Here is a 12,268-nt window from a genome sequence, read left to right on the forward strand (position 1 = left end):
TGATAGCAAATTTAGGTTGTGACTTGACTCCTTTCTATTACTTTTATATAATTAAATGTTCTTACAGTCAAAAAATATTTTGAAACCTTGGAAACTCCTGGAGGCAGTTAGTTATCATGCCTGTAGTTACATGGCCTATTTCATTGGTTCTTTAAACAAGTGCTACAACTAATGTTTTCAGTCAGAGGGAACCACTTGTATCTTCACAGCTATAAAAGTGTTTGCTAGTAGACTTCATGCTGAATATGCCAGCTCTTTGACATGTCTGGGATGTAAATTAGCTGCTCCTTCTGATTTGAAGGAATTGAGTTCTTGGTTCTAATTTCATCTAAACTGACAATTTGCTAATTTTCTGTTCATAATCAACATTTTTTTAGATAATCCAAAATTAACTCTTCTGTTGGCAAATCAATTATACTTTTTTCTTCCATGTATTCAGATTACATCTGGAGGCCTTGCTTAGTTTTCTATTTGCTTGCTCATAGTTTCAGGTATTTTTTGATATATTTTTGGTATTCATTTACAAAATAAACAAATTTCAGGCCTCCACCATAAGCAAAGGAAGTCAACTTTAAATAGCTATTTCCTTTTTTTAGTCTTCAAAATTGACTGGGATAAGTCTGAATACCTTCCAGGACTGCTCTGATGAATCTTTAAACCAAGCAGCTGAGGATCACGCAGCTGAATGTTTTTGTCGTACATCTACGTTAATTTTACTAAACTAACATATGGTATTTTTAGAAATCTGACTAACTTTCTTCTGTTCCTTCTATCTTAAAATGTTATTGTTAAGATTTTAGTTTGACCTTATTGGAGGGGAGTCCATTAGTGCTTAAATCATGGTGTAGAGGGGAACTGATGAAGCCTCACCAATGAACAAATAAAATTGAAAATTTGGAGTGTCAGTAATGTAGCACTGATGTTAATTCACTTTGTAAGAACTGCTCAACCTGTATGTTGGTTTATTTAAAGCAAATAGTTGCTTGATTTTTAATGTTGAGGAATCTTGTAGCAGAATTGTGGTTTAAATAAACTATTAAAAAAATATTTTTACAGATTGTTATTCCAAGGAGTCCTCTTCAGGCCAAAGGACTGCTGCTGTCATGCATAGAGGACAAAAACCCATGCATATTCTTTGAACCTAAAATACTTTACAGAGCTGCAGGTAAAGATTTATATGCTGTATTTTCTAATAAAGCAGTGCTCCCCACCCCCACCCCCAGTATGTTGATAGTCACAACGAAAACAGTACTATAGCAGAAGTCTTGACTTGTTTTGTTTCTAGCTCTGTTTGGGGATTGTGTTTTTAAAGGAACTGTGAAAACTGAATAAGATCTCTGAATTCAGCTGCAAAGATAGATGAACATTTATAGTCTGATTCATAATCAGTTAACTTTGGAAATGGAGTGCTTTATACAGTCTTAGGTTTAAAAAACAAAAAAGAAATAGAGCTAAGAGGCATTGTTCTTTATCAAGTTGCAATGTAAATTTGACAGAAGTTATACTGCTTTCCTTTTTGATGACTCTAGATACTAAAATATGTTTTCAGATCAGTTTTTATTTTTCCAAAAGAACTGAGCCTCACCACTACTATTTTCTCAAAGTTAAAATTTCTTTCAGGTGCTTAATTTCTAAAAAACTTGAAAATCTGCCCACTTAGATTTTAATCTTATGTGGAAGGAAGTGTGACAGTCATTATTTTAATCATAGTGAACTTTTTGGTTCAAAGAAGTTTTAACAGCTATCATTATGTGTAACATATAGGAGTAGAGGAATTTGAAGATGATAGGCTTGAGTTCGTTGTAAAAATTAGCTTGTTACTTCTCTGGACTAGAGAAACTGGACTGAGAACAGATAATAGATAAAAACAAATTTTGCATGTGGAGCGTGGTTGGGTGAGCAACTGGTAAAATAAAACTGAAGCCATCACTTACCTTCAGCATTTCTATGGCATATAGCTTTATATACCAACTATGCTTGAATCCATCAATCCAATTTATAAGTTGACTCTGTGTGGACTGAAGTTGGCTGAAGGAACAAATATTTGTATTTCACTTTGGATATTTTAACAGCACTTTTCCATCAGTGCATCCAGTTTGTTAGTAAATCTATCCTCTTTCTAGAGAAGAGAACTAAAGAATAACAAGGGAAAGATTTAGAAAGTAGACATAAAAGCTACAAAAAATAGTAGAATAACTCAGGAACAAATAGGATATTTACTGGGGAAACTGCTTATTTGCTTTTATAGTTTCAAAAAAGACTCAAAATTCCCATTAGCAATGTATTTTTAAAAGTGCAATTATTTTTAGTGTGGTGTGATGTACCCAAAGGGTGTTGCATTCCTTAAATTCAGTGTTTTGAGAGCTTACTGAAATTTAGCAATAAAGACCTCTGACTTCATTTAGGTGAAGTAGTTTGGAAAATGAACTTGAGTCTTAGAGTCCTGTTAAACAAAGAAAAAAATGAAAGCTTAAAATTCCTGTGTCTTTAAAACAGTCCTTTCTTTCATTCCAGGCCCCCCCCCCCCCCCCCCCCCCAGTATTTACAAGTCACAAATACAGACTGCAGAGTTAATAAAATACTTGCTTTCATAGTGGAACGAATGGCTGCACAATATCACACATCTTTTGAGAATATAGGGAGGTTTTTGTGTTTAAGGAAATAACTTGTAAAGCAATTGCTGGATTGTCTAGTGCACATAAATCAGCCTTGTGATTGGAATCTTGAGTACAGACGTGCTGAAATAGTGGTTAATGTGGTTTATGTGCTGGTCAATAACCAGCCGCAGCGTTGCTGCAAGATGATGTTGGTAGTTTCTGAAAGAGTTGTGATTTCCTCCTATATTCCAATGGCCCAATTTTCAGGGACATTACCTACATTTTGTCTTAAAATTTCTAAGAACTTCAGTTTAGTCATGTGGGCTGAAATTTATAGTGCATTTGGTCAACGTGTGACAGGGAAGATTGTGACAGGTAACTTCTTTCATTTTGAGACAATTTTGAGTGGACTTTTCATTATTTCTGCAATATAAACCAGGAATATTTTATTATGTAGAAGGTTTTGATGTTCCTTTTATTTTAATTGAAAATCTTTTTCTCTGGCTTTGTTAGTTCCTCATCTTACCTCTTTAATTGTCCTTTGTGGTTTGGGTCAGCTTGAACTGGAAGAGTGGTGTCAGAGTTTCTCCTCGGAAGTGAATCTCTCTGAGTTGCTTCTTACGCTGCTGGCCATAGTCAGGGTTTCTTGTAATTCCACCATAGAAATGAAGTGGCCTGGTGAATTCAGAAATGGACCAGGGCCATTATGATTGTTTGGTCCAGACATTACAGCAATGATGCAAGCCTGATAAACAACAACAGGATAAATGGTGGAAAGAAGGATTTTAAAAATGCACTTGTCTTGTGTTTTGAATAGAGCAAAGTTTTATAGTATCTCATGAGTGTGTCGATTCTAGCAGGAGAAGGAAGATAGTACAGATTCAGAAACTGCTTACACAGTAAGCTTAAACTATATATGTATTTCTTGTCTCTTTCCATTAGTGTCTCAAAATATTACAGGGTTTTCCAAGGCTGGGATCATGCAGGCTTTCCAAAACAAGAAGAGAAAATAGTATCAGATGTCCTCTGTTGCTTTATTTCTTTTTTTTTTTAAAATTTTTTGGGTAGCAGGGTGGGAGGAGTTACTGATTTGTATCAGAAACTTCCACTTTGGCATTGATATATTTTATAGGAGAAAGACAGGATATTAATAGTATAATATGGTATAAAACATCACCCAAGATTTGAGATCTCATTATTCCAGACAAAAAATAATTTTCTTTATTTTTGTGATGGTGACTAAGGCATGGAATAATGAAATTATATTGCCCCACCATAAAACTTTGTGTTCTAGCTTCACCTGAGTAGATGTGTTTGTTGCAGAAAACTTCATGACTGATGTTACAGTGGGTGTATAGGGACTTCACTGAAAAATGAAGGTGTCAAAGATGATAATGGGAAGTAGTATTTTCTATCTGTAAAATTAATGTAGGCATTTGAGCTTCATCATTCTTCTCTAATGGTATTTTCTTTCCCCCATGAGGCCTCTAAATAGCTATCCGTGATATTTTGTTCAGAGTTGAGAATATCTTTGAAATTACAGCTGAAAATAGGCTGTAGATGGGATAGGCTTTAACACACAGGATATCTGTTCTTGTTCATTTGAATTGAAGTTATGATGCTTTTTTTTTAAAAAAAAAAACCAAGCAAAAAACCCCAACAAAACAAAACAACCAAAACCTGACAAAAACTCCACACCCACTACACCCCAACCAAACAAAAAACTATGCCCTCTGCTTCTGCCCCCAGGTGTTGCAATTATTGTTGAAATAAGCTGTTGGATGCTAGTGATGGAAGATAATATATATCTAGTTTAGGATGTATAACCTAAAGTTGCTTTTTGAGAATGTTAAACGGAGTGACAGGTCATTGCTGTTTTATGGAAGCTCTTGTGCAGAACCAGCCTTGTGATTTTGCATCTGATGCATACCTCCGAGAAGCTATATAGGCCCACCGATTACTTTTAAGTTGTTTGTGGGTTTTTTGGGCTTTTGGATTTGTTTTTGTTTTGTTTTGTTGATGACAGTGGGTTTTTCAAGATTCAAGCATAGGGTTTTTTCATAACAGTAAAGACTTTGTACGAAAAAAAAAGAAGAATCTTTGTAAGTGTTTCAAAACACAAGTCTGGTCTCCAAGGTAAACCAGAGCTGTAGCACAAAATATTTCAGTGTAACTACCACATGGATATTGTGATTGCTTGCTGGGTTTTTTGAATAATGAATTTAGCTGCATGTCTTCCCAAATGAACAGAGGTTTGCTTATTCAAATATGTTGTAAGCTTATTCAGACACGAGGTCAAACTAACCATGTTATTAAATGAACATTCAGTTTTATATGAGTATTTGCTATCCAGTATTTGCCTTTGCTCACACAAGATACAAGAATAAAATTAAGTCTTAAATCTTTACGCTAGTCATCCCTGGGAGAAAGATGAATATCAAAGTAGCATTGCCTTAAGTTCCCCAAATAGACACCGTGATGAACTGAGGAGAAAAGGCAACTTCCAAAGTGAAGAACAGCTTTGCAAGAACACTTTGAAAATATTTCCCAGTTCATTGAAATAGTAACTCACACTTTAGAGCCCTAGTAACAGCAAAAGGCGTGAATGGACTTAAAGCTAAGACCTTAAACTTTGCTTTGGTGTTAATAGCGAAACTTCAAAAGTTACAGAGAATTATCTATTTTGTTTGAAAGAAATACAGTTGATAAGTTTCATGTTCTGTGTTAGCTGTGATGTGCAACCAATTTGAAATAGCCCCTATATACAGACATATGTGTTTATGTATAGTTATGTATAACATGTTATCTATGTGCATATATTTGTTTATATGGATAGATATGTCCGTAAGACATGTATCATAAAGCAGTAACTAGATTTGAAAAGAAAAAATATACTTATGTGTAGTAATTGCAGGTTTCTTCTTCCCATACTCTGAATCGGTACAGTGCTGCATCTGCAGCTAAGCTGACAGGCAGGACTGCCTGTGTCTCTTGCACAGTCACCCCATTTTCTGGCAGCTTGTTTAGCAGGGGACTTGCTTTTCCTCAGCGTGCCTGGGCTCTTTGGAGTGCTCACCCTTACTCTTCATGTACTTGCTTGGACAGTTATGGCCGTGCCACCACCAGCTTGGTTGTACATATGCGGACTGAGAATGACAGTGTTTCCTGCCTTGGACAGCTCTTTTCCTCTCAAAATTCTTGAGTGGAGGATCTTAGCCAGTGTAGCAGCCGTGCATCTTTCCCATAGGAGCTAGAACAGCCTTTTACTTGCCTCACTCTAGTCCCTCCTGGTAGCTGGTGTTTGGGATATGCTGTTCCCACCCCAGCAGCTGGTGGCCAAGACCCCCACTTGCTCCTGTAGGTCTCACCACAGGCCAGGGCTTCTGCACCCTGGTTTGATTCCTGTTGTCTTGTCCTCTCATGCTGGTCTCATGAGCAGCTGACACTTAGTCTTTGCAGCACACACCCCTGCACAGGATAGGATTTCAGAAGAAGCTAGGACAGACCACCATGATAAGGCACAGGGCTCAGTCAGACAAACATGCTGACTGGCCTGTTTTATGTGCAGTTGGCCCCTTCTACAACTCTTTCTGTTTGTTCCCCAGTCCCTTTCACCTTCACATGCCCTCATCAGCTGATTTAATTCCACACTCCCCCCTCCAACACCCTGGACCCTCAGGTTTGTGTGCTTATCAGTTGAAAAGTCCTCATTTGCCCGGAATTCTTGACCAGGTTTGTTTCTTGTCTTTATGTTTGCCTATTTTGTTTATAGCTTCCCCTTTTCCTTTATCATCCCATTTGACAAGGTCCTCTATCAGATAATCTGACTGAAGGAAGCACTTAAACATTCCCCATATTCTTATCAAGATGTGAGACTGAGCAAGTTTGGTTCTTGTTACTGCCTTCCTCATTGTTTGTTAGGTTTGTGTGCCTGTGTGTTTTTCCCTGTGGCTTCTCCCTCTTCCTATTATCCTCTTTTGTATTGAAAAGATCCTTGTACAGGCACCCTTGAGGGAGAAGATAGTGTTTTCTTCCACATAACCTTACAGTGGACATCAGAAGCTTTGTGTATGTTAATTTGCCTTGTATGAAATTAGAAAGGAGCAAAGAAATGTAAGCCTTTCGGGGTAAAAGCTGAGTTAAATATACAAATACACATATATGGAGAGAATTCTGTTGCTGGTTAATTTGAGATTACAAAGTTACTGAAAGTGCCATGGTGACATCCCCCTAAATGTCAGAGATACCAAGAAAATATCTAAATTAAAAAGAAAAAGGAGGCTTTGAATTATAGAAAATAGTTAACAGCCTGTGCAGTGTCAAGAGCACATAATGATTGTGAATCAAAGGAGAAGATGAGTCACCTTGACATTATCAGGTTTAGACATCTTGTGGAGAACCTACTCTGATGTTTTTTGACCTTTTCAGTTTCATTTAATTGTACTATATATGACATTGGTGATGTAGAAATAAATACGACTTGCATCAGTGGTTGTTATAGAGACAAGACAGGTAAGATGAGAAAACATGTGTTTTCTTTCTGCTGTTCAGACTGCTCTTTTAGAAAAAGCAACAGATGGTGCAGCCTCTTAAAATTAACTTGTGATGTCCCTTTTTTGCTGATATTTACAAATTTTTGTTAATTGCTTTATTTGAAATCTGTACTAGAAATATTTGATTTAAAGTATTTTATTTTTATCTTCAGTAATAGATGAACAGGTTGCTTTGTATGTAAATATTGTTGTCGTGATTTGGTTAATTATTGTGGAAGAGTATTAACAGAAAAATTTCATGTGCTACTTTTCATCTTTGTTAGTGGAGAGAGGAGTTTTTTGCAAAGGCATTTGAATAAAATCCTGCCAAATCTGGACTTCCCTAGAAATTTTTGACAAGCTGAATTTTGCATTTGAAAGTGTCAGGAATACTGGATGAACTCATCTAGCTCATCTTGTTGCAGAATGGTTTTGCTTTAATAAGAAAACAGTTAATTTGCATAATTGTATGTTATATTTAATTTCCCTAAGTGGATAAAACCATTACGCAGAGAAGGAGCTCTTTTTGTATCACGTACACCTTCCAGTTCTTCCTCTGGTGCATCCCAGTGTCACTTCAAAACCTCCTCATCCATGTTAGTTGCCAGGGTTTCCACTTGAAGGTTCCATGGCATCTTTATAAGGTTCTTTTCTTTGGATTTCATGTAGATGTCCATCCCATGAAAAAGACAGTTATGCAATGCCAGTTAGTATAGTTGTGGGTTTCATTGTCTTTCAGCATCTTCTGCTTGCTTTTGCCTGAGGATTTTACAATGTGCAAAATCCACAGAAGCCTGGTCTGCTTTACTGTCAACCAGTAATGTGCACTGAGCAAGGGCTGGATGTGCCTTTCCACTCTTCCTTTCCCTACCCTATATTCCTTTAGCCACTTGTTATTCAAATAAATTATTACAGGAAGACACCGACATTTTAATACATTAAAAATAATAGCTTGAAAAGAGATCTAATTCTGTGTTATGTTTAAAAGCACCTTGTGTTTAAAACTCAATTTTTTCTTTTTTCCTTGATTGAATGGACATGTGTTTTTGAATTATGCTGAAAAAACAGTTCCTGTTCCGTTTTTAGGAAAAATTATTACCTTGACTTTAAGGCCTTCGACACCGTTTCCCACAGCATTCTCCTGGTGAAACTGGCTGCTCGCGGCTTGGATGGGCACACGCTTTGCTGGGTAAAGAACTGTCTGGATGGCCGGGCCCAAAGAGTTGTGAACGGAGTTAAATCCGGTTGGCGGCCGGTCACGAGTGGTGTCCCCCAGGGCTCGGTGTTGGGGCCACTCCTGTTTAACATCTTTATTGATGATCTGGACGAGGGGATCGAGTGCACCCTCAGTCAGTTTGCAGGTGACACCAAGTTGGGTGGGAGTGTTGATCTGCTCGAGGGTAGGGAGGCTCTGCAGAGAGACCTGGACAGGCTGGAGCCATGGGCTGAGGCCAACTGGAGGAGTTTCCATAAGGCCAAATGCCGGGGGCTGCCCTTGGGCCACAACAACCCCCAGCAGCGCTACAGGCTTGGGGAGGAGTGGCTGGAGAGCTGCCAGTCAGAGAGGGACCTGGGGGTGTTGATTGACAGCCAGCTGAACAGGAGCCAGCAGTGTGCCCAGGTGGCCAAGAAGGCCAATGGCATCCTGGCTTGTGTCAGCAATAGCGTGGCCAGCAGGGACAGGGAAGGGATCTGACCCCTGTCCTCGGCACTGGTGAGGCCGCCCCTCGATTCCTGTGTTCAGTTTTGGGCCCCTCACTCCAAAAAGGACATTGAATGACTCGAGCGTGTCCAGAGAAGGGCAACGAAGCTGGTGCAGGGTCTGGAGCACAGGTCGTAGGAGGAGCGGCTGAGGGAACTGGGGGTGTTTAGTCTGGAGAAGAGGAGGCTGAGGGGAGACCTCATCGCCCTCTACAGCTCCCTGAAAGGAGGTTGCAGAGAGCTGGGGATGAGTCTCTTTAACCAAGTAGTAAGTGATAGGACAAGAGGGAATGGCCTCAAATTGCACCAGGGAAAGTTTAGACTGGATATTAGGAAGTATTTCTTTACAGAAGGGGTTGTTAGGCGTTGGAATGGGCTGCCCAGGGAGATGGTGGAGTCCCCATCCCTGGAGGTGTTTGAGAGTCGGGTCGACATAGCGCTGAGGGATATGGTGTAGTTGGGAACTGTTAGTGCTAGGTTAATGGTTGGACTAGGTTATCTTCAAGGTCTTTTCCAACCTAGATGATTCTGTGATTTAGTTAACATATATGTCTCCTCTGTGCCTGTTCAGGTGAAGTGAGGTATCTTTAATGTAAGCATAGGCAAAAACTTTTTTACTGTGAGTATGGTCAAACACATGAACAGGTTGCCCAGAGAGGTTGTGGAGTCTCTGACCACAGTAATACTCAAAACCTGACTGGACATGTCCCTGAATGACTGGCTCTAGATGACCTTGCTCTGAGCAGGGGGCTTGGACTGGGTGATCTTCAGAGGTTGCTACCTACCTCAGCCATTCTGTGATTCCGTGAAATTTGTAGTATTTATGTATCATTACTGAAAGAAAAAAAAAGAAAATAATCTACTGTAATTTTAAAAAGTAACACTTGATTTATTGAGAAGTTGTTTGTAGCTTGTAAGACAGGAAAAACCCTACATCATTCTACTTGTATTGTACCTGCCATACCAATGAAGAAAATACAAAAGACTTACTTTCTTCTGTTGGTAGCACTCAGTAGGATTCTTAACCATAATTTGTTCAGCAGGAACTCAATAACTATTTTATGACTTATGAAATATGTTAACAAAAAAAGTAGAGCAACTTTTTTATAAGTGGGTTTTGTGTATTTAGGAGCTGAGTAAGTTTGGTGGGTTTTTTTCCCACTTTCCACTGGAATTTATTTTAAGAAGTATTATTTGACTTGCTGGTTCATAGACAAGTTCACCTTTAGATCAAAACAATATTTCTTTTAAAATATTATATGTAGACCTCTTATCACAGTTTTAGTCATTAAATCTATCAATGTATAGTCCATGGGCGTATCAATTCAAAACTAGCACAACAGACCTAATATGTTTCCATCTGAAAACTGGTAAATGGGTCTTGAGTGGAACCACCTTAAATGTCTTAGAGGAGACAAGATGCTTAATTTTTGTGTCTCTCTAATTGTGATATATTTTTCTTGAACAGATCACTTTTTTCAAAGCAAAAAAATTAGAACAGCTTAAAACTGCTATAATCACAAGTTCTTGGTGACATTTCCTGTGTAGGTTATGAAAACATTTAGACATAAAACTGTGCAGCATCATTCTTGGCAGATACCAGGAGGGCACTGGCACAGCTTTGCTGTTTCTAGAGTGCTAAAGCATAATTCCAAGTCTCTCCTGATGCTTATCAGAATTAACTGCAGTGTTTACTTTAGATTTTTTATCAACTGTAGCAGTGTTCATCTCCAGATCTGATACTGATATTTTGACTTAAGGTACAGCAGGAGTTAATACTGTCATTGTTGTGTAAACATGTATCTTACTGCTGTAGTATATAACATAAATTAAACACTACACTGAATGTGTTTTTAGCAGTATAATTAAAAATAATTATTAATTATATTAAAAATAAAAAGGCTAATACTCAATATAATCTTGGTCTACCATTTTAGATGGCATTAACGTTAAAAAAAAATTAATGTATGTTTTTCTGAAATAATACTGAACAGTAAAGGAATCTAATTCTTATTTTTCCCCTTGTTTTTATTTATTCAGTCGAACAAGTTCCTGTGGAGCCCTACAACATTCCACTGTCTCAAGCTGAGGTGCTGCAGACAGGCAGTGATGTGACACTGGTTGCTTGGGGCACTCAGGTCAGTAAGACTCTTACTAGTTATAGGTTATCCAGCAAAGCCTAGGCTAAAGGTTAGGTGATGTTTGAATAGTGTTACATTCAGGGTCAAATGCAAGACAATAAAGTGTGTGCATCTTCCATCACTGTATGCTTTAATAAATGATTGCCAGTGTTTATATGAAACCTGCTATTTATTGTGTAAGACTTTTACTAATTTTTGGTTGAAGCTGACTCTGGAAATGTGGAAGAGGAGGTACCTGTGCAGGAGGCTAATGATTTATCTGTGATTGTGAAAAGTAAGAATGGGACAGTGAGATGTGACTGAGGAAGGCGGTGGGAAAGTTCAAAATAGTATGCTGAAAGAAAAGTATAGATTTTTACTGCATGATTTTAAAAAGTGCAGTCTGGGGTCTCCTTTATACAGACAGTTAAAATCCAGTGAATGTTTAATACAAATAGGGGTCGATATAGTTTTGATTCTAACAGTTGCATTTCTAAGCTGTTCAAGAATATGATTGGACACCCTTCCCACCCCCAAAATAAGATGTGCAAATATTGAAAAATCTAGTAACCCCCCCCCCCATTTTCTTTTTCAAGAATTATAGAAACTTAAGTCTAGTTTGGAATTACCAGCAAAATCTTTTTATTGCCTTTAACATATAATTAAGCATATTGCTATTTTCCCGGCCTAATTATATCTGAGAAGCTTTTAGAGGGATTGTTAGAACTTTCATCACAAGAGTATTGAACTGATCTCTGTGGTTGTGGCTTTTTTTTTTCTGTTTGAAATCTGTAATACTCAGTGCTTTTCTGTGATAGTTTCTTTTTTCTCAGACCACTGGATCTCCTTTATATCTATGATTATTCCTATTAGTCTCTGATACTTTGCATTGGTATTAAATTATGTACTCCTTCAATATCTTGTACTTGTTTCTCCAGCAGAAAACATTTTCTGTAGTTCTCCCTGTTTCTTTTTGAAAATGCAAATTTTTGGTCCATTTGAATGAAATCTTAGTGTTCATCATATTCCCAAAAATTGTATTGATAAAGTAATGGCTTGAAAGTTGTCTATGGAGATTTAATAATATCCTGTGTTCACCCAGTAGGCACTAGTGCAGAGAGGACTTGGAGTGACATCCTTCAAAAAAAACTATGTGCTTTGGAGCTTGGAAAATGTAGGCCAAGTGTTCAAGACAGGCGGTTCTTTTGATGTGAATAGTAACAGAACAGATGTGCAGCCCTAATCCAAATTTAGGAGTTGACCAAACCACGGGTGTGTCTGTATAATCCAGCATGGGGATACATGTTTAGCACATACG

The 12,268-nt window shown here is 37.9% G+C and overlaps 1 protein-coding gene across 2 annotated transcripts in view; it reads left to right on the top strand.

Annotated features, from left to right (window-relative positions):
• BCKDHB (branched chain keto acid dehydrogenase E1 subunit beta) overlaps positions 1-12,268 on the top strand; it is a 133,311-nt gene that overhangs the window by 30,210 nt on the left and 90,833 nt on the right. For both annotated transcript variants that reach the window (XM_074895955.1, XM_074895954.1), the window contains exons 6-7: positions 1,057-1,165; positions 10,871-10,968. In XM_074895955.1, the coding sequence (XP_074752056.1) occupies positions 1,057-1,165; positions 10,871-10,968 (207 nt within the window). The remainder of the gene's footprint in view (positions 1-1,056; positions 1,166-10,870; positions 10,969-12,268) is intronic.

Source organism: Athene noctua, chromosome 1, assembly GCF_965140245.1.
Source record: "Athene noctua chromosome 1, bAthNoc1.hap1.1, whole genome shotgun sequence".
Taxonomy (NCBI): domain Eukaryota; kingdom Metazoa; phylum Chordata; class Aves; order Strigiformes; family Strigidae; genus Athene; species Athene noctua.